This window comes from Euleptes europaea, chromosome 3, assembly GCF_029931775.1.
Source record: "Euleptes europaea isolate rEulEur1 chromosome 3, rEulEur1.hap1, whole genome shotgun sequence".
NCBI lineage: Eukaryota > Metazoa > Chordata > Lepidosauria > Squamata > Sphaerodactylidae > Euleptes > Euleptes europaea.
The window spans coordinates 45,551,991-45,578,493 of NC_079314.1; the positions used below are offsets into that span (position 1 = coordinate 45,551,991).

Below are 26,503 nucleotides of genomic sequence, written 5' to 3' on the forward strand. Positions count from 1 at the left end.
TTTTCCAAAGCCTCACTTATGAAACAAGACCCTGTCCCCTTTCTCTAGATACTTTGCATATGCCAGAGGGCATGGTTCTGTTTCATTCCAGCAGAAAAGAATGAAGCAGCATAACCCTCTTGCACTGTTTCTACACAGTCAGCGCCTTCGTCTAGTTTTATACACTTCATAGATACCATGGGGAAGGGTACTTGCCAGAGAGCAAGGGGCACTAGCCATTGCTAAGTTGGTGAGAGGATGTGGGTTTAGAATTAAACTGCATCTGTTAGCATTGGCATGGAATCAACATGCCCATTATTAAAGAACAAGAAGATTCCTTAGCCAAAAGGAAAACATGTCCACCTCTCAAGCTGCAGACTCTCAAGCTAAGAAGCCTCTTGGAGCTCTTTAATGTGGCAATTATGTTTCAGATACTTTCAGAGTGAAGATTAATGCTTTTTTCTGCTTGTGGTTAGTTTGCTTGGATTAGCAAGCCACTTAAATGGGGTATTGGGCAATATCCTTCTAAACTGTGATGGTCTAGCAATGAATGTAGCTAAGAAATTTGAGGAAGCACTGGTAGAACAGAACAAGCATGTACTGAGGTATTTCACAGGATCACTTCCATTCAGCCATACTTGGACAACTGCAACTTGTTAAACAGTTTACTGTACACAGCCATTTGTAACACCACATACACCCAAGCCTATGCATTATACAACTGAAAGTCTGTTTCAGAGTAAACCCACCAAAAAAAGCCAAGTCCAAACATTATGTTATCTCAACACTGTTTTCAACAAATTCTATGAGTTTCCCATTGGTGAAAGGCGATAAACTGTCTTCACCAGATAAGGAACTGATCAATTCCTTTTGTCAATTGCCTAGGGAAGATCAAGATAACATCATCAAGCATTTGGTGCCACTTAATAACCTCATTTCCAGTGGCTTTTAACTGGTTTTTAGTGGGGTGACCACCTCCTTTTGCTGATGGGTATACTGGTGCTTATATCCCACTTGCACCTCCTGTCCCTCTACAGCTGGGGTGTCGAACTCAATTGTTACGAGGGCCGGATATGACATAAATGTCACTTGGTTGGGCCAGGCCATGCCTCACCAGCCTAGATTAAGAGTGGGGGAGGGTGGCTGCTTCTGCTGGCTCGCGGGCCGGATAAGAGCTCTCAAGGGACCAGATCTGGCCTGCGGGCCTTATATTTGACACTCCTGCTCTACAGCTTAGAGTAGTTGCCCTTCCCTCAAATTCATCAGCCCCTTTGGTTTCTTTGGAATCTAATGTGGTTTTTTGGCAGATTTAACTGTTTTCTTCTTATAAATTGTTTGTTGGAATGTAGCTGGTTGGTCTACCAGACTTAGATGTAAGGAATTTCAAACTTCCTTGAGGTCCTTTGATATATATAACCTTAGTTTAAGAGACTTGGGCCTTGTAGGATGTTTTCTCCTGGATATACTGCTTTTTGTTGGCATGCTATAAGAGGCAATTGGTCACCCTAAATGAGGCATAGCTTGCCTAATTTCTACAACCATGAATGTTAAAAGAATCAAACTGGTCACTTCTCATGATCTTTTATTAGGAGTTAACACTGAAATTACTAAAATTTCTCTATTACCCTTTTCTGCGTATTTGTCACCTGTGTCTTGGACTCTAAACAAAACTGAGTTCAGTTACAAAACTTGGTATACAAATTCATTTTCCATTCACTTTATTCATTTTGGCTACTGATTATAATGCTGATTATATTTATCACAGAGGGTATATGACTACTCAAGACAGCTGATCAAAATAACCTTAATCAAATGAAAGAAAAGTTATCTCAGTATTGCTAATCATACCAATATCAAAGTTATCATGTCAGAAAAAAATTGTTTCATACCAAGACTAACTGGCCCAAAGCAGGATCTGAAAGCCCATTCCCAGCATGCAATGCACCAGGACTTTCTACTATCCCTTTCCCACAGCAGCTCTTCATAGAACTGAAAAGAGATACTTCTGAAGGCACCCACACACACACACACGCACAGATTGACATTCAATGAGGCACAAGGAGACATGCGAACAGACATGACACATTCTATCTACCCTGATGCATGTGTAAAACACCTTCTGCTGGTATTCCTGGGAGGGATGAAGGGATTGGATTCTGGCTATGATAACTGCAAGTATTCAATAACCAAGTCTCTAAATTCTTTGCTTCAAAGATTTCTCCAAATGGGTAGAAATTAACTGATTCTGCTGAGTCATAGAGCCTACGTGGGAACATGTTTCCTTTTCACAACAAAAGAAAAGTGGAGACAAACACATTAAAGGAAATGTAATACTAGAGAAATTCTACAACTTTGATCTGTTTTAAATAAAATAAAATGACGTACCAGCCCATCTGCAATTTCCCAATTGGCACAGCTCTCATATTTTTGCAGTTGCTTTTCAAACAACTGTGCTATGGCTCGATGAACGAGTTCATACTGCTCCTGTGTGTACATGACAAAGACTAAGATTAACGTAAAAGATACACATACTGTTTTAGAGACAGCTTTGCCACAAACAGCTGAGCACAGCCATATACTAGAACTGTGCAGTAATACCTTAGTTTGTACCGCAGAATGTCTTTGCGTCCTCATTTCTTGTATTAAGCTAAACACATTGAACTCCTCTGGTATTTTCTGTAAAGAAGAAGGGAAAAAAGGACTTTTCCAGAAGGACTCGGGTTTCAAATGCCATCTAAAAAGCCCCAAGAACCCTTTAATTTTTAATATCAGCAGGTGCTGAAAGTTTAGTATTGCCACTGTGTGCTAACCATCCAAAGAGTCACTGTACAGTCATAAAATGAATATAAATAAGGCAGTGCCTAGCTTAAAGCTCATTTCCAAATTATTCTCAGTTTTGTACATGTTGTACAACTCCATTACTCCCCTATAAAACTCTCCTTTAATCATAGGCATAAGATGACCTAGTTTTGCAGCATTTAGATTGCTATAAATCCGCCTTACCCCAGCTTTCAACAAATTCCATGTGTAATCTATGGCACAGATGGCTCCTGTTCTTCCACACCCTGCGCTATAGGGGAAAACCAAACACAATTCAGTGAAGTTTTAAATCTGCTTTTCAGTAATTTTTATATATACTGAGCACCTGAAAGTAGAAAGTCTTTACTCTTTTGAAGGTATTATAGCACTGACCATCTTGAACCACTTAACAAAAGGATATGGGTAAACAAGTCCATGTTTTCACAGCAAAAGAGCATACATTTCCAGTCAACAAAATTGTTTCCTGACACAGTCAAGCTTTTGTCTATTGTGCGTACAGTACAGAAAACAATGGTACATTAAATCCCAATGAGTCCATTTAATTGGCAGCTTGTAACCACATGCACTTTATTTCACCAACTGATAAGCATAAAGGGTAGTTAAAGATGAAAACCATTTGTGAGAAGTAGTTTAAATATACAGCATCCCATAAGATTTCAAGACATTACTCACATAAACTTGGTTAATTACATTTATACTACAACTTAATGAAAGAGGTTTCATTCCCAATTTCACAATCAATGTCTCTCTCCTACCTGACCACCCTCACTACAACGGGATGGAAGTTGAAGCATGACAAGATGCATCTTATAGTACAAGTTTAAAGTACAATAGGCCAAGAGAGCCACTAGAATCAAAGGGACTATCCCTGACCTGTTAAAACAGAGACTGCATATAGTGACTATGTTTTGATTTGTATCTCATAATAATTTCATGAAGGCGTTCTAAGTACTCAGGTGGGATAGCAGCACATATTGTTTTACACTCTTCAGAACAGAAGTAGTATTTTTCTTTGTTTTACACTAACGTTACAGTTGTTGCATTTTGCTTGTCCCTCATTACCAGCCTCTCTGGTCACACATATTTAGTTCTCTCAAAAGTCAGTTTATGTTTCTATTCTCTTCTGCCCACCCCCAACTACAAATCTGTGTGACTGCATACAGTTTAGGAGCTTTCACTGCAATGTGCAAAAGGAGAAGAGGAGAAAGAAGTACCAGAGAGGGGACCCATGAAGTCATTAGCAAGTCAACAGTGAATAAGCAAAAATTAACCATAAATATGTCACTTCAAGGATAAAGCAGTTCTAGCACTACAGGCAGAGTAGGTCAACGGGCCAGGAAGAGGGATAGCCAAGACCAATCACAAGAAACTTTGTTCACTTTACTGAGGTTCTGGCTTTTATGCTAAGAATCCCAAGTACAGCACAGACTACATGAAAAGCTACTGAATGGATATTCCCTATTATCACAGGGTTCATATGATTCACTGAACATAGTATGTGACAAGACATGCACCTTGATGCTATGCAGAGTATAGTGTTGCAGTAATGAAAGTCTAACCCTCTGATTTTTATAAATGTATGTACACATGTTAAATTCATCTGGCAAGATATATTGCTGCTTTATTCACCATTCTTTATGCATTATCTAACTTTAGGATTTCTCAAACTATATCAGGTGCATGAAGGTGCAGTAGTAAAATAACGTATGCAAAAAAAGCTCAAAAAGCCATCAACTCTCAAATCAAATGGGGAGGGAGGGAGGGAAGGAGAGGGGGAGAGAGAGAGAGAGAAATAGGCTTCAATCATAACTGACATAAAAATTTACTTTGTACCTGCAGTGTATACAAATAGGAACATCTTCATGCTCCTGGTATTCTCTCATTAAGCTGATCATGTCCAGAATAGAATCAAAAGATGAAGGAACATCATGATCAGGCCAATTCACATAATGAAACTGATATACCCTACGCGTTTCCTAAAGGAAAAGGAATGGGAGGTAATATTACATATTTGTACATATTAAAAATGTCACTTTCTGTAACCAGACTAAATGTGACTAAAGACATCTTCAGAAAGATAAATAAACTAACAGCATCCCACAAATGGCACACTATGTGGAACTGAAACCACATGATGACATTTCAAGTGCCCACCACTACTATTTTTTTTGTTTTTGTTTTTTATGTCAAGTCACAGCCAACTTGTGGCGACCCCATAGGGTTTTCAAGAGAAGAGAGGTTCAGAGGTGCTCTGCTATTGCCTGTCTCTAGTAACCCTTGACTTCCCTGGTAGCTTCCCAACCAAGTACTAATCAGGGCTGACCATGTTTAGCTTCTGAGATCTAACAAAATTGGGGTAGCCTGGGCTATCACGATCAGGGCCCACTACTAGTAGCAGATAACCAAGAATATATTAAGAAATTAGCGCCCAATTGAAGGTTATTTATGAATACTGTGATCGCTGAATTTGCCTCGAAACCTGAGGCAGAGTGGTCAGAGTCCTCCTGGGATTAATCCAATAAGAAAGATGTGCATACACAGCTTTGAGTCTCTACAGATGTATATCAGCTCACACATACCAATTCTTACCAGTTCCCAGCCACCACTTTCCTTTTTGTTAATCAGATTATATGGATTAGGCACTGTTATGTTTAGAGATGCATAGGTTTTGTTTATATCTAATATATACTTGTTATTGGTTTTATAAATTACTGTTGAGAACTGCCCTGAGCTCTGCCTTCACAGGGGGAGGGTGGGATATAAATAATAATAATTATTATTATCAATACAATTCCAAGATAGTGGTGCAAAAAAAAAGAATCATAACCTAAGAGCACTGATTATGTGTGTGAAATTTACTACTGGGATTTAAAAACATAGCTTTAATTTTAAAAGAGCTAGAAACTTGCTTATTACACTATGCAATATGAAACAACTCTATCCTATTAACAAAAGCTACTTCAGTTGAGCCCTGATCACAAAGCACAAATAATTCATTTTTAGAAGAAGCTGAAAACCTTAATCTTACCTTTCTTTTGCAAGTTCCTGCCTCATACAGCTTGTTCACTAGTTCCTACAGACTGGCAAAGCTTCATACACCAGTATACACTTTAAGTAAGGCTGCTTCTGAAGCCTGTTCAGAAACTTCTAATTGTCCAAAATGCAGGCTGCTGGCAGGAAGAATAGGGGCCATACTATGTCAGTTTACATCAGCTGCTGGTTTGTTTCAGGCACCAAGACTATGGCACTCCCCTACCCGCACAAGCTTACCTGGCACAACGTGTACTATCTTCCAGGTACCAGGCAAAGATGTTTGTATTCACCCAAGCTTTTTAGATGCATATTTTTCTTTTTACTTGTGACCTTAGAGAGTTGGGGGGGTTGTTTTTAGAACTATTGTTTTCGCTGTTGTTGCTACTTAATGCAATAATAAAAGAAGCAGGTAAAAACTGACAGTTTTCAGGGTTATTTCATTTATTCCTATACCGCTGTCTCTTGTATTGATTCTCTTTTAAGTTTTGTTGTTCTATGGAAGCCGGCCAATCATCACAAAGAAAAAGTGTGGAAGATAAATGTTTTAAAGAAATACTCCCTCCCTCACTTGCCACAGGGCAGGCAGTTGCTACGCACCTTTGCATTATCCCCTTTTAATTTATTTTAAGGCAGGTTTCCACAAATTAAAAAAAACACTGCTATACACCATTTAGGATCTGGAAAACCCAGGTTCGAATTCACACACTGCCATGGAAACATGTTGGGTGACCTTGAGTGGGTCACACAATCTCAGCCTCAACCCTGGCAAGTATTTAAATGGGAGACCTCCAAGGAATACAAGGGGTGTGATGCAGAGGCAGGCAATGGTAAACCACCTCTTGCCTTGAAAACCCTAAGGGGTCACCATAAGTCAGCTGTGACTTGACGGCAACAAAAAAAATTCTGAAAATTTTCAAAAATTAAAAAACACTGCTATACACCAATCAATATGCTACCCAAAAGTTTAGTACATAGAAGAAATCACGGATGCAAATCATTCATTCATTTGGCTAACAGTACACAGCTTGGATCTACTTACATTTTGAAATTCAAGTAGCAGAGTTCTAATATAGTAGTCTGTTCTTGCTTGCTCAGCTTCCTAAACAAACATGGAAATATCTGAGTAGATGGAATTTAACAAGATACTAGTAGAATACCAACAGAAGAAGAAGAGGAAGAGTTGGTTTTTATACCCCCCTTTTTCTCTACCATAAGGAGTCTTAAAGCAACTTATAATTGCCTTCCCCACCCCCACAATAGGCCCCTTGAGAGGTAGGTGGGGCTGAGAGAGAACTGTCACCAGCCCAAGGTCACCCCGCAGGCTTCACATGGAGGAGTGGGGAATCAAACCTGGTTCTCCAGATTATAGTCCGCCACTCTTAACCACTACACCACGCAGGCTCTCATGCTAGTAGTACTAAATTAATTTATTCAAATACATTCTAAAGCAGAAATCAAACACTCTTGTTTATAGGAATGTGGAAAAATTAGCACAGATATCCCTCAAGTTGCTGTACAAGTCAAAAATAAATGAAACTGTTTTATGCCATACATTATTTTTGAAACAAGCCGGTGTGGTCTGCCCCATAGGATACAGTTGCTTAAAACTATGTCTTCTATGATCAGACTGTTATCAGTTATACCAGTTTTTTAGTGCTCTTCATAGATGCATGTACATTTCTGATTTATCCAGTTTACTTCCTTTTTGCTCTGCCTCTATACCTATTTCAGAGGTTCCTTATAATGCACTAACCACTGTATAAGGGTCCAGCTTTGTTCTACATATAATCCTATCCCAATTCATTCAAGTCTTTCAGCACCTAAAATCTTAACTCTCCACTGATTTGCCTTCACTTTCTTCCTAAAAATGTACCATGGAGACCAACTGCTAGCACATTCCTTTAATTTGTCCCATCAGAATCAACTTATCACTGTAGGATTAATCAATATATGCTTCACTAGTTTTAAGATGTTCAGCATCTTAAGGAAAAACTGGTCTGACCAACTGTCATATACTATAAAACTGTCTCATTTAGAAAAAGAACACCAGTGTTTAATCAGTGTTAAACCCCTTTAGCCAATTTCCATGTCTGTACAGACTTTAGTGAATTGTAGTATTTATTTATTTATTGCGGTCAATAGACCAACACCAAAACTTTTGTGAATTGGTTCAACCTACCACTCTACAAGTAAAGTAGATAATGACACAGACTGAAGACACATAAAGCATCAACTTTGCTATAAATAAGAAGACTGGTCACTGCCTGGCTAGATGACCTCTATACACAAGGCAAAGTGTAAGTGAAATAAGAGAACTAGTTTAGGCAAACACAATGGCTCATCGAGTACATACAAATACGACAAGGAAAAAAACTACAGAAAATTTCACTATTCGAAAGATGATGTGAAGCCATCATAGGAGCAAACAAAGACTTATCACTATGTAACCTTCCACATAGCAAATACAGGACTCAAAACAACACTAGAAATAGTGACTTGGCCCAAAAATAGTTTTTACCTAAAGTAGTCCTGAAGTAGCTTTACAGAATACACAATCTGACAGTGGGCTCCAACTGTAGACTATGTGCTGTTACCACTGAATACTGTTTGGAGTAGTCAACAGATCAAATAGTTTACACAGCAGTTTCTTTATCAGAGTCATTTATTATTAGGAATCATGTGACTGATTAAGATATTGAAGACCTGTATTTTATTTCACCCACTTCTCAGCCAAAACTCAGCTTTTTTGAAGTGTCACTCTCCAAGTGGCTTAAAACACTAAAAGCAGTTACATGAAACTGAATGAAGTTTACAATACTTTGTTAATTATTCTCTCCACTGCCAATTCTGTGCACTGGTTTGTTCAGTCATAAGCTACCAGTAAGCCATTTTTCATATTCAACTTGTACAGTACCTAGTGGAATATTGGGAGTATTAACATACACACAGGCTTTATGTCTGGAGCACTATACCACACCATAGAACTTGCTGGCTATTTCTAAACTTTAGACCTTGATTGTCTTGAATTTGTCAGCCATGCAATTCTTTGATTTCTTTTTCACTAAAACAGTGAGCCTGGCAAATTTGTGGTGCCTCCCAGATTTCAACAACTTTGTTGGAAATAAAAAAAACTGCAAGTGATAAATACAAGCATTTATTTAAGGTGGATTTTCAATTTTTAATGCAATTATAAACCCTTGGTGTTTATAAAGTATTACAAACTTCATAAAATACTTACACAAGAAATATGAAATGGTCCAAAAGACACACTTTCCTCTCCATTCAGAGGCCAGTAACGCTCACATTTTTTCTGTTACCAAAAATACACAATTTTAATCAACGTAACTGCATATATAGTTATAGATACATAAGACACACAGCTGGATTTAAATGAGAGCAAGACTATCTTTTCTAAACCATTAAAAACTAAGTATTGGAAATTTTAAATCTACCTCTAAAGGTCTCTGTGCATAGCACATAAAAGCTATGGCTGGTTTTAAAGGAAATGGGTGTGCCACTACATCTGATCGTTTTGATGTGCAACCTGTACTCTGGACAAGAGGCCACAGTTAGAACAGAATATGGAGAAACGGAATGGTTTCCAATTGGCAAAGGTGTCAGACAAGGATGTATTTTATCTCCCTATCTCCTCAATCTATATGCAGAACATATAATTAGGAAAGCTGGATTAGATTTGGATGAAGGGGGAGTGAAAATTGGAGGGAGGAACATTAATAATTTGAGATATGCTGATGACACTACATTATTGGCAGAAAATAGTGAAGATTTGAAACGACTACTGCTGAAAGTTAAAAGAGAAAGTGCCAAAGCAGGACTACAGCTGAACATCAAGAAAACAAAAGTAATGACTACAGGAGAATTACACAACTTTAAGGTTGGCAATGAGGAAATTGAAATTGTTCAAGATTTTCTATTCCTTGGTTCCACCATCAACCAAAAGGGAGACTGCAGCCAAGAAATTAGAAGGAGATTGAGACTGGGAAGGGCAGCCATGAAGGAGCTAGGAAAGATTTTGAAGTGTAAGGATATGTCACCAGCCACCAAGAGTAGATTAATTCATGCCATTGTATTCCCTATTACTATGTATGGGTGTGAAAGCTGAACAGTGAAGAAAGCTGATAGGAAGAAAATAGATTCCTTTGAAATGTGGTGTTGGAGGAGAGTGTTACGGATTCCGTGGACTGCCAAAAAAACAAATCAGTGGGTTATAGATCAAATCAAGCCTGAACTGACCCTAGAAGCTAAAATGACTAAACTGAGGCTATCGTATTTTGGTCACGTCATGAGACAACAAGAGTCACTGGAAAAGACAGTCATGCTAGGAAAAGTTGAGGGCAGCAGCAAAAGAGGAAGACCCAACAAGAGATGGATTGACTCAATAAAGGAAGCCACAGCCTTCAATTTGCAAGATCTGAGCAAGGCTGTCAAAGATAGGACATTTTGGAGGACTTTCATTCATAGGGTCGCCATGAGTCGGAAGTGACTTGATGGCACTTCACACACACACACACACACACACACACACAGGTCTCTATTTGCTTTCTGAATATTTTTTGTTTTTAATTTTACACCCGCAAGGTTGTGTTGCAAATATTGCACTTAGCCCTTGTGTCATCTTGTTTAAGTGTTCATTCTCAACTGTTCTCATACCATTAATACGTTTCATCAGACCTACCACACTGAATTTTATAAAATCTGATATCAGAGAACTTTGCAATTTGTGAAAAAAACATAGTATGGAAAAACATTATTTGTGGTCCTCCACTGTGAGAAGCCAATACAGAAAATTGTTTAAGTAGCATATTTGCCAAAGGCTGCAAACACACCCTCAAACCATGTATACATACCCTTCCCATTTCAAATTCTCGACAAGCCATTACAATAATCTGGAAAGGAGAAATATAAATAAATATAAGACTTTTAAAATGCTATTAAATCTTGCTCATGCATTCTCCAACGTAAGAGCCAGCGTGATTTGAGTGGTTCAGATGTCTGACCAAGATACAGAAGACCCAAGTTCAAATTCCCATTCAGCCACGAAGTTTATTAGGTGACCCTGGGCCACTCACCATCTCTGAACCTAAGCTATCTCATAGATAGATAAACTTTATTATGTTCAATGACCAGCACAGCTATCTCACAGGACTTTCTCATGGGGAAGATTGGGGGGGGGGCAGAAACCATGTATGCCACCCTGAGCTTCTTGGATCAAGGATAGGATAAAAATGTTCAGATACAGCAATTCACAATTACTAAAGTAGAGAAATACTCAAGAACATCAGCACATAAATAGCATGTAAAAAGGTACTAATTTTACAAGTGTCAATATCTAACATATAAATATGATTCACAAAACATACACACTCATATCGCACTTACACTATGTACCATAACAGAAGCCCACACTTTGAAAAGCTGCTGAAACCCACGTGCATGTTATACATAGTAATTACAAATGCAATCCAGCAATACTCCCTAAAATGGTTAAATGGAAAAGTTACATGATTTGTAATGCTAGAGTCACAAGATATCAAATTCGACAGCCTGCTATCAGCTCATTCCACTGGGCAGACTAACACTTTTCCTTGTGATAGTCTTGCATGCAGGGCAGGGCTCTCTGTTATATTTATAGTTAGCAGTGCATGTGGCTTGCCAAAGGGAGGCAAAAATGTACCATAAGCCACTGAAGTCAGACCTCTCATAACATTACACTACAAGGGGAGGTTAACAGTTGGAGAATAATAACCTACAACTGTTACATTGGTTCTTCCTCCTCTTTCTTTCCTTGACTCGAGCTAGACAGCGTATTCTGCCACAGAACTTGAGTCCACATGTGGTATAATTTCCATAAGTTCCAACATCCTTCAGGATAATCAAAGCAAAGGTGTGAGCCTGTGGCTCAAAGGCACACACGACGATGCCACCATTTTGAGGAGTACCAACTAACAATTTATTCTTGGATGACAATTCACTTCAATGGAAAACTTTCATAGCAGAGATAACACAAGTCAAGTGCTGAGAGATAGCAACATCTGTCAGGAAATATATGGGTACATCAAGTGATGCTGGCACACAGACGATTGGTAAGTATGTTAAATTGCAAGGCACCTGTTACAAAAATGTTCACATGACAGAACTGAATAGCGAGGCAGGATACTTACTGCAACATTGTACTCCCATATCATCCTCCAGAAATCTATTACTGTATTTGCTAGCGGTCCCTGGGTTGCTACATATGCTTTTGGCCCATAGACACCCTGAAATTTTAACACACACTTGAATGTAGTTAACAGTTATAGATGTGCTGTGAGAATGAACACATTTTATAACATAAGCCAGTCACCTAAGACATGAAAATTCAAAGGCTGATTCTGCTTAAGGATGGACGTCCAAAATGTCAACATGTTAATCTTCAAACCAAGGAGGACCAAAAGTGGAAGAATGCACCATTCAGACTGATAATACAAGAAAAATACTCCAGAGTATATGTATAAAGAAGAGAGTGAGACCATCTAATTTTATCATATACTACCTTTTAATACAGAAGGGCAGGATACAAGCCTCATGAAAATAAGACCAGCAAATTCAAACAGAAATATAAAAATCACTACTACAGCCAATTCACTGAATGAGCTGGTAAGCTTAGCTCTCCTACCCAATGGAATACATGAGATTTTTTCCTGGCCCCCTAGGTTCCTTATATCTACCTACAATCAGTAGAGTTGATTGTTCTGGTTTTTCCAAATCCAGATCTCTCTACCACTTTTTTCATAAACCTGAAACTTGCAGAAGTTACCGTACAACATCAGAGTTTTTTGTTTATTGTCAAATGGTATTTGGCAGCCTCATATGGAGAAAATGATTACATATATCCATTACTATTTTTATTTTACAAAATTTATATCCCACCTTTCCACCCTCAAGGGCCACCAAGGCAGCTATCAAATTAAAACAAATAAAATTGCATTTTTAAAAAACATTAAAAAACAACAAAAAATCCCCACATCATTAAGACAAACTATAGCATCATCTGTTGAGAGAGTATTAATACATTACAAATGCTGAAGTAAGTGTATCTGAGCTGTGACCCTTACTTATTGGGACACAATCAAACCTTCTTGTGTGAGTGTGTGTGTATTTGGTGATACAATGTGTTGATATTTACATTATTATTGTATGTTACTGTTATCAGATGTATTGTCTCTAAGGCATCAAGTTCTGCGGTTCAAGGATTTTGGTACAAGTCTAGTGATTTCTTATTCATGTACCAATGACTTTGAGAATCCCCTTTTCTCCTTTTTTGGGGGGTTCAGGTTTAACAAACATCAGTTTTGTTTCTCCACCAAGGAAAGTGCGGTAAGATTTTAAAAATTTCATTATGAAACAGTTATATAAATACATACCTTAATAAAATTTGCATTGATGTAGTCTGAATCTTGTGGGGGAGTTTTTAAAGTCAGTTTAACTCTGCTGTGGTCAACTAAAAGATAATATATTTATGAAGAATTATTTTGCATGTTATATTTTGCAGGCACTCTCCATAATATTACACAAAACAAATGTGATACTGATCAGAAATGATTTACAGCACCATTTTAAAAGGTAAACAAATTTTCAGTATTAGGAATCAATCACTGCTATACTAAACTCAAGCCATTCACAGACTTGTTTCAGGAACAGGATTCATATTTATTACAGTGATAGGACTAACGTCATGTTTCTAGAGATTATTTTTATTATTGACTATAAGATTAAAGGTAGCTGTTCACTACATTCCTTAGAAGCAAACCCAATGTTTATATAAAACTTACTGTTTTATTTTAAAACACTTATATCCAAGCTCAGACCAGATAACAAGAGTTTAAACTAAAATTTACAGGTAAAATGCAACACCAAATCCTTCTAATCCAGAATTCTTACAACTAGGACACAGTAAGGCAATTCCAAGTCAGCACAGTAAGGATGGTGCTGTGCTCCACTAACAGTGCAATTCTAAAGGGGAGAAGGGTCATAGGGTTGGACTGACCCATATGCCAGCATATCTGAGCTAGGGCTCTACACCGGCATAAATGGCGACAATTCAGGGGCAGAGACGAAACTAGTCCACTCCCTGTGCCCAGGAATGCCCCCTTTTTCAGGCACAAAGTCATGCCGTTAAAAACGGCATAATTGCCCATTGGGCTACATGGGGCAAAAGTGCTTAGGATGCCGACGAAGTGAGCAACCAACGGGAAGGCTCCAGGATGGACAAGCCCCCCACAGGAACCAATGGCGGCCCCCATTCCCTTTGTCAACCCTTGCCAGGATGCTCCACACCTCAGCAGGTAGGGCTCGCTGCATGGAACACTGTCTGACAGCTACCTGCCATTGGGACTTAGAGAAAGCAGCATGGCACTTTGATGGTCGGGAAAGCACAGAGAGAGCACTTTGCACAAAAGGGCGAACTCTTTGCACCTACAAACAACTGGGAGAGCAAGGTCCACACACTCTGTGGCTGACCTCTTCCAGTTCAGGGCCCCATCTGCTCAGGGCAGACGCACACTGCTAGGGAAGCCAGGGACCGTTCCCCAAAAACTTTCTTTTCCCCCTTCCTTTTCCATAGGCAGGAGCCCCAGAACAAATGCCCCCTTGCCCCAGGGCACAAGGGTATGTTTTGTGGGGGCTGACACAGAACAGCTGCCGGGCTGGGGGCAGCTCTGCCCTATTCTGTCTGCCCTGACAGCTGCCAGGCACCACCATGGATAGGGAGCGATGGGGTGGGAGTTTTGACCTCAGGCCCACCATGCACAGCGCAGTGGGTGGCAGAGGTCTCCCAGCACTCATTCCCTTGCAGGAAACCCCCCCCCCCATGGAGCACATGCCAAGGAGGACCCATCAGTTACTGCTGGCATTGACAGAAGGTGCAGATAGGTGACAGAGACTTGGACATTGGGGAGTCTGAAGCCAAGGGAGGGGGGCCTACGGCATTGTCACAGACCCCCAAGGGCTGCTGACTGGGCCATCTGGAGACCACAAAGGGAGCCTTCTGCACCCAACAATAAGCCCTTGGCCCTTATGCTGGTATGTGTTTCTTTTCTGCTTCAGGTTATGATCCAATCGGGAATGCTCTGGCTCCAACCATTGACCAGCTGTTTCACCCAGAGCTTTGCCCACAGAACAAGCCCACCGTTGGAACACAGCTAGTGCATGCAGAAGCCTGACCCTGTTGGTCATCCGCCTTATTGGAAAGCTGCGCTGAGAGAGTCACACCTGTTTTCTCTCAGGAGACACAGAGGTGGAGACAGAGGCTAAAAGCTCCATTGCCCCTGCAGCTCCCCCCAAGTGTTCTTGGACTCTGTCTGGGGGGTGTTATTTTTGGAGGGGAGATGGACCCTTATTGGCACCAGACACACAGAAAGTTGCCGGTGGAGTGGATGGAACTCTTCATCCAAATGATGGTGGCCCTTCTGTGTGGACAGACCTTGGGATTCCAGGCTCTCAGCCACAGAACTGAGGGACCTCAGGCTTAAGTGCAAACAGTGCCTAGAGCTCATGCAGGGTGTTTTCCATGCAGACAAACCAGTGGTATAGGGCCTGGGCCACTGAGCAGAGGGACAAGAAGGCTCAGATCAAGGGTGGGCAGACATGTCCAGCAGATTTGGGGCATACTGAGAACGGCTTCTATGGGTGCTGGGTGGGAAACTCCTGTTAAAATTCTCAATTCTTTATAAATGTTATGAAAATTAGCCTTCTGTAGTTTGAAACTAAAGGTTGCCTCAACTGTCACTAATAATTCTTGTTCCAGGTCGCTTTTCAAATATATAACCTTATTAAAGTAACATTTGGTTATTATCACTATTGTCATTATGCTGAAAAAAAGTCTTTTCCGGGAGGCAGGTTTCCCATAAAGATTCATCTTCAAAGAGATAGACACTCTGATTATGCCAAGTCAACCCACACCACAAAGAAGGTGCCAAGCAGAACTATTCTGTTCCAAGCACAAAAGTAAACGGTGAAACAACTGAGACAAATAGATTACACACATTTGGTAAGACAGGCTATCACTGCTTTCATCATGTGATAAAGTGCCATCCCTATAGACTAATTATATAATTTTATTTTTGGTGTTTTTCTGGCACCAGGAAGGAACTTGCAGTTAGCTGTTGGTGCTACAGTCCAGATTACCCAGGTGATCTGCTTAACTTCTGGTTAAAATAACCTTCATAGCCAGAAGTACATCCAGAGTAGAAGCAGATCTAGAAGGTCTGAACAGAAGATTTTTTGCATTATTAAAAAGAGCTAAGTCCAATATTTGTACAGACAGTAACCAATCTTTTGCCCACTAAAATATTATCTTGAAAAATAGGTTGTCAGTCAGACCATATATTCAGAATTCCAATATCTATGCTGATGGATATTTAGTGGTTCTTAACTGAATTAATCAAACACTGTAGAGCTGTTGGTTATTAAAAATTCACAGAACTATTTCATCTCTCCATCCCAAGATCTGCCCTTTTCCAGGTAAGATTCAGAACACAGATCCTTTAAGAAAACTGTGTTTTATATATCAGATTAATTACAAAAGGGTTTTGCTACACTGGTTCAGAGATCAAAGTCATTAACAGATTTTAAGCCTTGAAAACGGTTTTTAAATAGAAACTAGGAGGCCGACACTTATACAAAGAAACATTCACTTTGGCAGATGAAGACGCTTTTAAAAAATACTACTTCCAGCAAATAATTACCATCTAATTTACTTATTCAAGATATTGTAAATGTTAACTGGCAAGATACCTTATTAAATGTTATTAAACTGTCTATTTAAAAGAAGAGTTGGGCTTACATGGCAGTATATCCTTGTATCTGTTCTTTTTCACATTTTCTTCTTTTTCTCCTGTGACTGTAGGGTAGATCTTTTCTGTTCTATACTTGGTTGATAGCCTCCTTAGCCTCTGTAATTAAAATGTTCTGGTTTAAGTTATTTTTTTTCAGCTGCTTCAAAATACTTTTTCAACAAAGAAGTTGCTGTATAGGAATAAGTTTAGTTGCTCTTTTCAACCACCATGACCCCGCACAGTTCTCTTTAACCTGAAGCTAATACTGAGCAATAGTCATATCATGGAGCGGTTACTCACAACATGGAATACTTTTCCCTTGTGCAATGTTGGATTTGTATGCTGATAGTTAAGAGCACATTTTGATAACCTATCACCAACACTGCTTTGAGGACATCAAGAAAAAAATGAGTCGTCTGTAAAGCAGCCTGGCCTGTCCCACTTCTCAGCCCTGGAGAATCCTCAGAGATATCACTGGAAATAGTATGGAAGTTTGCAGTTGTTGGGGGGTTGGGCTTTCCTTCTTTTTTAAAAAAACGTATGCCCTTACAGCCTAAAGGAGAAAGCATACACTCTTAATTTAAAACAAAACATCCATTCTATTACACAATAAAACAATTGTAGCAATAAAATAGCCCAGCAAAACTGCTAGCACACCCACACCAGGTGGGGTAGGGTGGGAAGAGGAAGGATAAAACTACAAATATAAAAATATAAGGAGATCAACATTTACAGTGTGGTCAAAAGTATCCAGCCAAAACCCCCCACTAAACTGCTGTACACACATTCACAAGACAAACATGGACTCTCACAAGACAAACATGGACTCCTTAAGAGTATGGGAAAATGACACTCTGATTTCCACTTTGTTAATGGATAGTATAAGAGGCAGCATGGAGTTTATATAGAATACTTCTGTCTACATTTAGTCCAAGAAGTGCCCTATCTTATTCAGTTTTAAGACCTACACTGTCCATGCATATTTACTCAGGACATTGTTTTCTACAAAGAAGTCAATATTTCAAGTTCTGCTTATTCACTGTTTTACAGAAGCGGTTTGAAAGATAGTGACTGTTGCTGCATAAGGCAGAAGAGATATATTTTTAACAGGAATAATATATTTCCTGTTTCAAAGCGGTGACACGACAACGTGGTAGGTTATAGAAACACTGCACTGCATAAGACAAAAGGCTTCAAAAGCAAGACTTTATTTTATAGGTTATAATGTGTCAGTCATGTAGGAATCAGATAAACTTTCACAGAGATACACTTCTACCAATTCCTTGATTCCTCATCAACTGCACACAACATGCACCAGGGGAAAGGCAGGCAAAAAGACCACCCCATGACGGCTTCTGGATCAGCAGGACTGACTCCTTCTCACCGCAGTGGCCATGTAAGACCAACTGCTTTGAAACAGCTAGCAAGGAAAAAGCTGAAGGAAGGTAAAGACACCAACACATGCCTGCTGCTGGATCACGTAGGGTTGCTAGCTCTGGGTTGGTAAATACCTGGAGATATGGGAGGTGGGGCCTGTAGAGGGCAGAGACATCAGCAGAAAATATATAATATGGCATCCTCCAATGCAGTCGTTTTCTCCAGGGGGAACTGACTGATCTTGGTCGCCTGGAGATCAACTGTAACAGTGGGAGATCTACAGGTGCCACCTGGAGGTTGGCAACCCTATGAGCAGCTCAGAGTTAATTCTCTCTTCCATGTTCAGAGAAGGTAGATGTTCTCCTCTAGCCAAAAATGTTCCATAATTTTTCAAATGCTTTATTTATTGCAAAAAATGTTCCATTTCGAAAGATTCAATGTTAGGCAAGTGTGGCTTGTTTGAAGGCTGTTATTAATGTTTACAGGAAATTATTCTTAGAAACAGAGAAAATACATGTTCAACTGATTTCTGGGTGGGAGTGGGAAATAAAGCCAAAAATGCATATAATAATCCGGATTTTTAAAAATCACTGTATGAATTCACCTGGTTGACTGGGAAAGGGCAAAACTAAAATTCTTTCTTTGTATAGCTTCTCTCACATGGTGGAAGGTATATTATAATGCACAACGTGAAATGGAACAAATACATAATGCAAGTGAAGAGAGAGTAACCCTACAACTGAGGTTCCACAATGACATCTGTGGAACAGTTAAATTCTATTGAAAAAGAAGACAAGCCACATATGCACTGTTCCTTAGGCACAGTAAAATTTGTGTGCCAGTTTTCAGTGTCTTCAGGGGGGGTTCCCCTCTTCAATTTAAATCCGTAAGGGAAAAATACACGATGTTGCCTTTAAATCTTTACAGCTAATATTCCAATAAAAATAATTTCCACATAAAGCTTTAAATTTGTTTGAGCTTAACATTTAATCCACATTTGATTGAATTAAGTAAGAAATTTCAGTTCAAGCATCTATTGTTATTGGGACAAATCTAGCATGGAATACTTTTTACATTGTCTCTGTTAAGTACAAGTCAAAGTAAACATGCTAAACTCTCTATTTACAGCACTAGAAAATTTTGCAAATAACCAACATCACTGCCTTTATCAGTTTCAGGTCAGCAAAGATCCAAACTCCAGCACTGTGATTTGTGCAAAGTACTTACGTCTGCTAACTGAGGGCTACTAATTTACTTCCCAATCCAAACATGAAATTCAGAATTGTCTTCTGCGTCCTGGTGCCTTGCAACATCACTGCCATTCCAAGAGCCTATTTTTAAAAACTGCTCCCCTAGATGTTTATTTGCTTGTTTAATATTTCAATTATTTAGCAACTATTTTGTGAGCTCTAGGGCACTTCTCAAATACCTCAGTTCTTTTCCATCATTTCTCACCATATATTCTTACTTATCAGAGTGCATCCAAACTCCCACTAACTGAACAAATTCAGAGAGGTCAATATTTCCTGCTAAACAGAAGTCCCATTTCACCCATAAAGCTGCTTCTTTCATAGAACCCGCTCCACTTGTGAGAGAGTGAGTGGGGTGGGTATGTGTGGTTTCCAAATTTTGATTCCGCTAGCAGCCCCCAACTCACTGTGAAGTTTAGCAAACATTCTTAGAGATGTAGCTAGGCCAAAAGGCAAGACAGTATATTGGTAATGTGTTGTCCCACACTGGAAACATACCTACTTCCTGCAGTTCTGGTGAATAGGTATGCGGAAATCAGCATCCATAAAGTCAATTACTGAAAACCAAGAATTTGCCTCTAAGGAGGACAAAACATCAGTTAAAGTTAATATGGAATCTGGAAACCTTTAGAAACTTAAGATCTCTGAGGTCCAAATGGGCCTCTTGCCCCCATCTTTCTTGTCTATTAAGAAGTACTTTGAATAGAAACCATACAAAATGTCAGTTTCAGGCACATATTCAGTGGCCCCTTTATTAAGGAACAGAGCAACCTCCTGCTGTAATGCAGGGGGAGAACAAAATGGCATGCAACAGGCCAATGGACAACGAAAAAAACTGCAGGTAATAACCATTTTCAACAACAGAAAGTATCAGAGAGTCCTGGGTCATCGCATTCAATGCAGCTGCACATGGCACTAACCTATTAAGAAATTGGGGAGAGGGGACTGTGTGCAGTAGAACAAGAGTTGGTTTTTATATACCAATTTTCTCTATCTTTTAAGGAGAATCAAACCATCTTATAATCTCCTTCTCTTCCCACAACAGACACCTTGTGAGGTAGGTGAGGCTGAGAGAGCTCTAAGAGAACTGTGACGCAGCAGGTCACGCAGCAGGATTCATGTGTAGGAGTGGGGAATCAAACCTGGTTCTCCAGATTAGAATCTACTGCTCTTAACCACTACACCATGCTGGCTCTAGTCACAGGAAAGATTCTCCATGACCATAGTGATCCTTGGAGATTAGGGGGTTTGCTTATTCCTCTTTTTGCCCTGATGCTCCTTCTCCTGTTGGTGTAGATTGTAATGGGGATGGTAAGGCATCTCCTGTGAAGACAGCTGATATCTATACAGCCTGTGATACTGTGGCTGAACAGCATGTCCAAGGCAGTACAAGAGTATATGAATCTGAACAGGAGGACCTGTAATTCCCAAAGTTTCTGTGGTCACTTAGTTCTTACACATCCTATCTAGAGCATCATCAGTCTGCAATCTAAAAATTTCCTTGCCCTTGAAAAGGAAGTCCTCTACTTTAGCCCATGTCTCATTTGGAAGGGCCATTGAACGCAGCCATGAACAGTGCCTCAGAAGATGGCAGAAGCCATGGTCCTATTGGCACAGTCTGCTGCATGTCTTGCAGCATTTAAGTGATGCTTACCCAACTTCACCCCTTGGCCCAAGTAAGTTTAGCCAGTGTCTTCTTGTCATCAGGTAGGGCTGAGAAATTAGATTCCACAAAGTCATCTGATTTCGCCCCATGATGGCACTGAAGTTGGCCATTCTTAAGGTCAGAGCCTCAGACAAATAAAGTTTCGACCTATTCTATCTAATTTCTGGCCATCCCTATCGAAAGGTGAGATGTGGGAGCCTGAGTGGCACTTAGGTGGCATAACCTCCCTCATTAACGAACTAGACAAGGGATGCGTAAATAAAAATTCCTAACCTTCCTCTCATACCCTATACCTGTTTTCTAATTTCTCTGTGAAAGAGAATAGAGTCTGGTTTAGCCCAAATGCCTGTGGCAATGTCCGGAAAACCCTGTAACATTGGGAAAGCAACTAAACCAGTATTATTGGAATACAGGACTTTCAATATCAGATCCGAGGACTTCAGATCCAAACACAGGACACTGAGTTCTAATGATTTTGCCATCCTTAAAAACTATTCTGCATAAAGCTGGAAGTCTTTGGTAGGTGAAACGGGGCTGAGTTTCCTACTATCTCATCCAGTTAAGGGGCCAACAGCACACCAGTACCAAGCTCTGTGGGAGGTGAGAAGCCAGCTTCTGAGTCAGAACCCTGCAAGATCCATGACCAGAGCCAGCTGAAAAAAGGCAGATGATATCAAAGGTTCCAGCTGGGGTTTGGTGTCAAGGATAGCAGTCATCGGAGCTGACAGGGGATAAAATATCCCCTGATGGCCCCACAGCCCCCCCCCCATCAGGGTCAGAAGTGGCAAGTAAGAGAACCAGGGGTTTGATGTGGCCCCCAAAAGTCTGGAGCTGGTGGTGTTGGCCCTTGGTTGGAAGTCAACTTATACTTGTTCACTCCATGAGGTGGCAACAAGTCGAGGGATGAAGGTGCTAGAACAAAGGCTGCAGCTGCCTCAGAGCCAATCAAGGAGTCAATTCCGAAGCCAATACATATAGCATGGATCCCTTTTCTCGAGATCTGAAACCCTCTTCATGAGTTGATCTTTTTCTGGCACTCAGAGTGCCTTGTCCCATAGAAAAGCCTTCAAATGCGAAGCCCTCTCTTGGTGGGCTTTTGGTATGAACTGGTGGCAAACGGTACAGGCCCCAATGTTATGGGACTCTCTCAAACACATGAGGCACAAAATATTGTCGAAGGCTTTCACGGTCAGAGTTCATTGGTTCTCGTGGGTTATTCGGGCTGTGTAACCGTGGTCTTGGTATTTTCTTTCCTGACGTTACTCCTCTGAAGATGTTACTCCTCTGAAGATGCCGGCCACAGCTGCTGGCGAAACGTCAGGAAAGAAAATACCAAGACCACGGTTACACAGCCCGGATAACCTACGAGAACCACATGAGGCACAACTCATGGTCATCTGACTGAGCCATTTTAGTGCAGCACTCTGACAATTTTTTGAAAAGCACCATTTCCTCATGAAGAAGGAATTCTGAGGTAAAAACTAAGAAAGTGAGAAAAACTATCCTACCTCCATGGCAGCAAAGGATGGACTGATGGAGAAGTGTTCTCCTCACCTTCATCACATGCTAGTTTGAGTGGGAAGTGCTGGTGACACCGGAGGAACACTCTGAGCACCTTGGAAAGTGCTAGAAAGCTTTGGAGCACTCATCTCTGTGTCTGGCCTACACATGCATAGTCCCATGTGAGACTACACAGAAGCCACAAAGATAAAATACGTCGCAAGTCCTTTACAATTATGCAGATAAATTGCCCAAAATATACACACAAACACCACTTGATATATGTTTAGTGCTGGCATAATTTATTTGCTCTTGATTTTCTACACTAGAAAAAATTGGAAGAGCTTCATCTATAAACTCAACACAACAGAAAACAAGAAGAAGCCCAATTAAATTCTAGTATTTGTTTTGTCAACTGTTATATGAAAGAAAAGTTTCCCTTTGGATTGCTAACTGCAAACATTAGCTAACAAAAATACACAATCATGATTGAAGAGTTTATTTCATGTAATCTCCGGCAATTTGTTTGAGTAGGCAAACTATAAAGAGAAGCTTTTGACCTGTAGTGCTCTGGCAGACAAGTGTGGGTTGTTCTAAAAACAGCAGATGCCTCATGAAAAAGTCTATATATTTGTTTATAAACATCTTTCTATTTTTATTGATATGGGAGCTTTTAATGCAGCTACAACTAAATTCAAAGATTAAATGTTCAGGTTACCGGGAGGAGGAGCTAAAAAGCTGAATCAGAACTGGAAGCTTTCTTTTCCCATTGAGAGAAGCCTAGAAGGATCATACAGTAGTTGCTTCATCTCTACAATTTAGCAGTTCTAAACATCAGCAGTATACAGCTGGAAATAGATATCTTGGAGAAATAGCAGAACACAAAAGTAAGTACATACAGTTTTGGATTGAGTGTTCTGATCACCCACAGCCTCTCCTGTATGCTCCTCAGAGTGCACTACGCTCCTCTAATAACAAATTGTTGGTGGTCCCTGGCCAAAGAGTGTCCAGCTGTCCTCAACTAGGGCCAGGGCTTTTTCAGCCCCGGCACCAGCCTGGTGGAACTCCCTTTCAAATGAGACCAGGGCCCTGCAGGTCCTTCAAAGAGTTCCGGAGGGCCTGCAAAACAGAAATATTCCACCAGGCCTAAAGTTGAAGGCAGCTACGGTTTCCTTTACTACCCCCCTCCTTCTTTTTGTCTGTTACCAACTAGCCTGTGGGGGGGGGGGCAATGGTCTTGTTGTACCACACTGTGGTTATTATGCTCTAGGACGAAAGCTATCGGTCTGTAATTTTAAACTGTTGATGTTATTAGGATTATTTTTATGTTTATGTATCAATTATGTATTAATGGTTTGTTGTATTTGTTATACTGATATTTGTTGGTAGCCGCCCAGCTTCGGCCAGGGATGAGGGTGGGATAAAAATCATCATCATCATCGTAGTACAACCCTTTATACCAATAGCTCTTAATCTTTAGCCTACTATTGCCTTCCAAACCCACAACACCATCACAAAATGCCCTCCAAGCCTCAAGTTTTAAAAAAGGACATAAAAATGGCACTACAGACAAGTCAACTGTATTTATATGAATATATTTATAGTTCCAGGGTCGCTATGTAGAGGAAGGCAATGACAAATCATCTCCTAACATCTCTTGCCTTGAAAACTCTACAAGATCACCATAAGTCAGCTGCAACCTGACAGTACTTTTACACACAAACAAGCATACAAGGGATAGAAAACAGAGGACAGACAGGCTCTTTCAGCTAGGAACAGAATGTCCTATACAACATTTGTGGCCGCACCAAAGGTGACCCTACCCTTTAACCTTCTCCTTTGCTTCTGGTTGGAAGGCACAATGTCATATCTAAAAACTAATGGATAAGAGGATGAAAGCCACTGTAAGAAAACATGGAACCAAAGGATACCACCAACAGTAAAACAGGATATGCTCTGGAAGAATGGGCCTGACTCACAATTATTTGCATCTAAAAATCAAATGGTCCTAGCTGGATAAAAACACACACAACGGGACCAACTAGGATATAGATTTCTGCAAACCCCAGAAAACCATCAGATTTTCTGAGAAATTTCTAGAAAACAAAGAAGGGCTTTAAAAATCCCAAAGGGAGAACAAGGAGAGCCATTAAAAGGCAAGCAGGGGAACAAATGGCAACCAACAAGAAGCTGGACCTGGGACACAGAAAAACTCAAGCAAGTACAGGGAGTGGAGCCTGGCATTTCTCTTCCCCTTCAAGTCCTTGGAGAGCCCCATTTATTCTAATACAAATTCCTAATTCTGACTGACCACTGTCCAAAACATTTACCTGGGTGGAGAAGGAGAATCCCTAAAATTGCAGAATATTGCTCTAGCCAGTGGTTCCCAAACTTTTCGGGCCACTGCCCCCTTGGTTCCACAAACTCAACCCCAGCGCCCCCTACCCTATCCAACAACACAGTTGAAGGGTCCCACCTCTAGTGCCCACCCTGCTGCCCCCTTGCCTCTTAGAGCCCCCCTAGGTAATCCTACCGCCCACAGGGCTCTAGACTAATAGCATAAGCCAATGGAAATGCCCCCCTGCACATCCTCCCTCTTCTCCTCTTGCTTAGCTCCTATAGACCTCTAAGAACCACAAAAGATGCTCACCCTTTTGCTTTTGTGACACACTAAGAACATCTGATCTTCCAAAATAGCAAACTTCATTCTTCAGCGACAAACTAAATGGATCAGTACAATACGGTTATACTGAGGTCATAATAGCTTGACCTCAATAGCATGAGTAATTAGAGAAAACCTTTGCCCAAACCCACAATTCTCTTTTAACTGGACAAAACATGATAAAAATGTTCACCCTTCCTGTTTAGCCCATTACTATGAGCCAAGGAATGTACTTTCTACAAGAGGGCTATTTGTAATAGAGCTCAATAGTATTTGAGCAAGTTACCAGAAAAGACTTTTACTAATAATCATCACAGCGTGTTTAATACTAAACATTAAAGAGGAACATTGTGCTGAAATGGCTCACATTTGGGATTTCTAATTATAGTCAGAGAAGGCTACCCCAGCTAGGTTCAACTTTTACCATTCTCTTTACTAGCTGCAAGCGTAGCTCCAAAATGTTCAGTTCAGTTTATTGCTCATTAACAAGGTCATAAGCAAATACATATAAACATATAAAATATCTAAAATACATATTTACATAAATAGAGCAAAAAACTCCCCCAGGGGCTGTTTCGGCTCTGAAAAATGGTAGTGGGGAGGCAAGAGCCCCTTTCCCCCCCACACTGCAGTCTCAAACCAAATCAGGCCACTGTAGACTTCTGAAATGCCGATCCCCATAGTTAGTTTGGCTCCAGAAAAAGTGAGTAGAGTCTGGGAAACCTTAAAAACCCTACAGGATCACCACAAGTCAGCTGCAACCTGAAGGCACTCAGAAATTGTACAGTGTAGCTTGCCTCTCAGTGTGTTTCCAAAAACACAGCATCCACTTATCAATGAAGAATTGATGAAAAATTGTGTTTCCAGATTTTTTCATCAATCTATTCCAAATATTTTGGCCCTGAAAAGTTTCCATGACATGCACATGCACAATCACAAGTTGTGGTGGCTTGGGGGGGGGGGAGACTCTGAAGCAACTGCTCACTGGACTGAAGAATGTCTAATTCCCCCCGCCTCTGATAGATTCTTTAAAACCCAACCACCCACAATCAAATAAAAAGGGGAACACAGGCTTTGATTAAATGATTGGTAGTGTTACAAAAGAGCAAGATTCCAGTAGCACTTTAAAAACTAACAAAATTTCTGGCATGGTATAAGCTTCCGTGAGTTACAGCTCACTTCTTCAGATACAACAAGTATGCAAGTCCATCTATCCTTAAGTACAGAAGAGTGAATTAGAATGGCAATAGCATGTAAATGTCAAAAGGAAGTAAATTACATTAGCAGGCGTGATTGGATTAGGTGTGATATGCAGAGGGTAGTGGGGGTGGAGAAATCAGCATTGGTAATGAGGCAGGAATCCCAGATCTCTATTAAATCC

The 26,503-nt window shown here is 40.3% G+C and overlaps 1 protein-coding gene across 1 annotated transcript in view; it reads right to left on the reverse strand.

The window, feature by feature from the left end:
• Positions 1 to 26,503, reverse strand: part of PTPN12 (protein tyrosine phosphatase non-receptor type 12) — a 57,956-nt gene that overhangs the window by 13,008 nt on the left and 18,445 nt on the right. Inside the window, exons 2-11 of the mRNA XM_056846291.1 lie at positions 16,676 to 16,784; positions 13,257 to 13,333; positions 12,015 to 12,110; positions 10,701 to 10,739; positions 9,071 to 9,142; positions 6,872 to 6,931; positions 4,633 to 4,775; positions 2,983 to 3,049; positions 2,578 to 2,655; positions 2,365 to 2,463 (exon numbers count right to left, since the gene is read on the reverse strand). Of these exons, the coding sequence (XP_056702269.1) occupies positions 2,365 to 2,463; positions 2,578 to 2,655; positions 2,983 to 3,049; positions 4,633 to 4,775; positions 6,872 to 6,931; positions 9,071 to 9,142; positions 10,701 to 10,739; positions 12,015 to 12,110; positions 13,257 to 13,333; positions 16,676 to 16,784 (840 nt within the window). The remainder of the gene's footprint in view (positions 1 to 2,364; positions 2,464 to 2,577; positions 2,656 to 2,982; positions 3,050 to 4,632; positions 4,776 to 6,871; positions 6,932 to 9,070; positions 9,143 to 10,700; positions 10,740 to 12,014; positions 12,111 to 13,256; positions 13,334 to 16,675; positions 16,785 to 26,503) is intronic.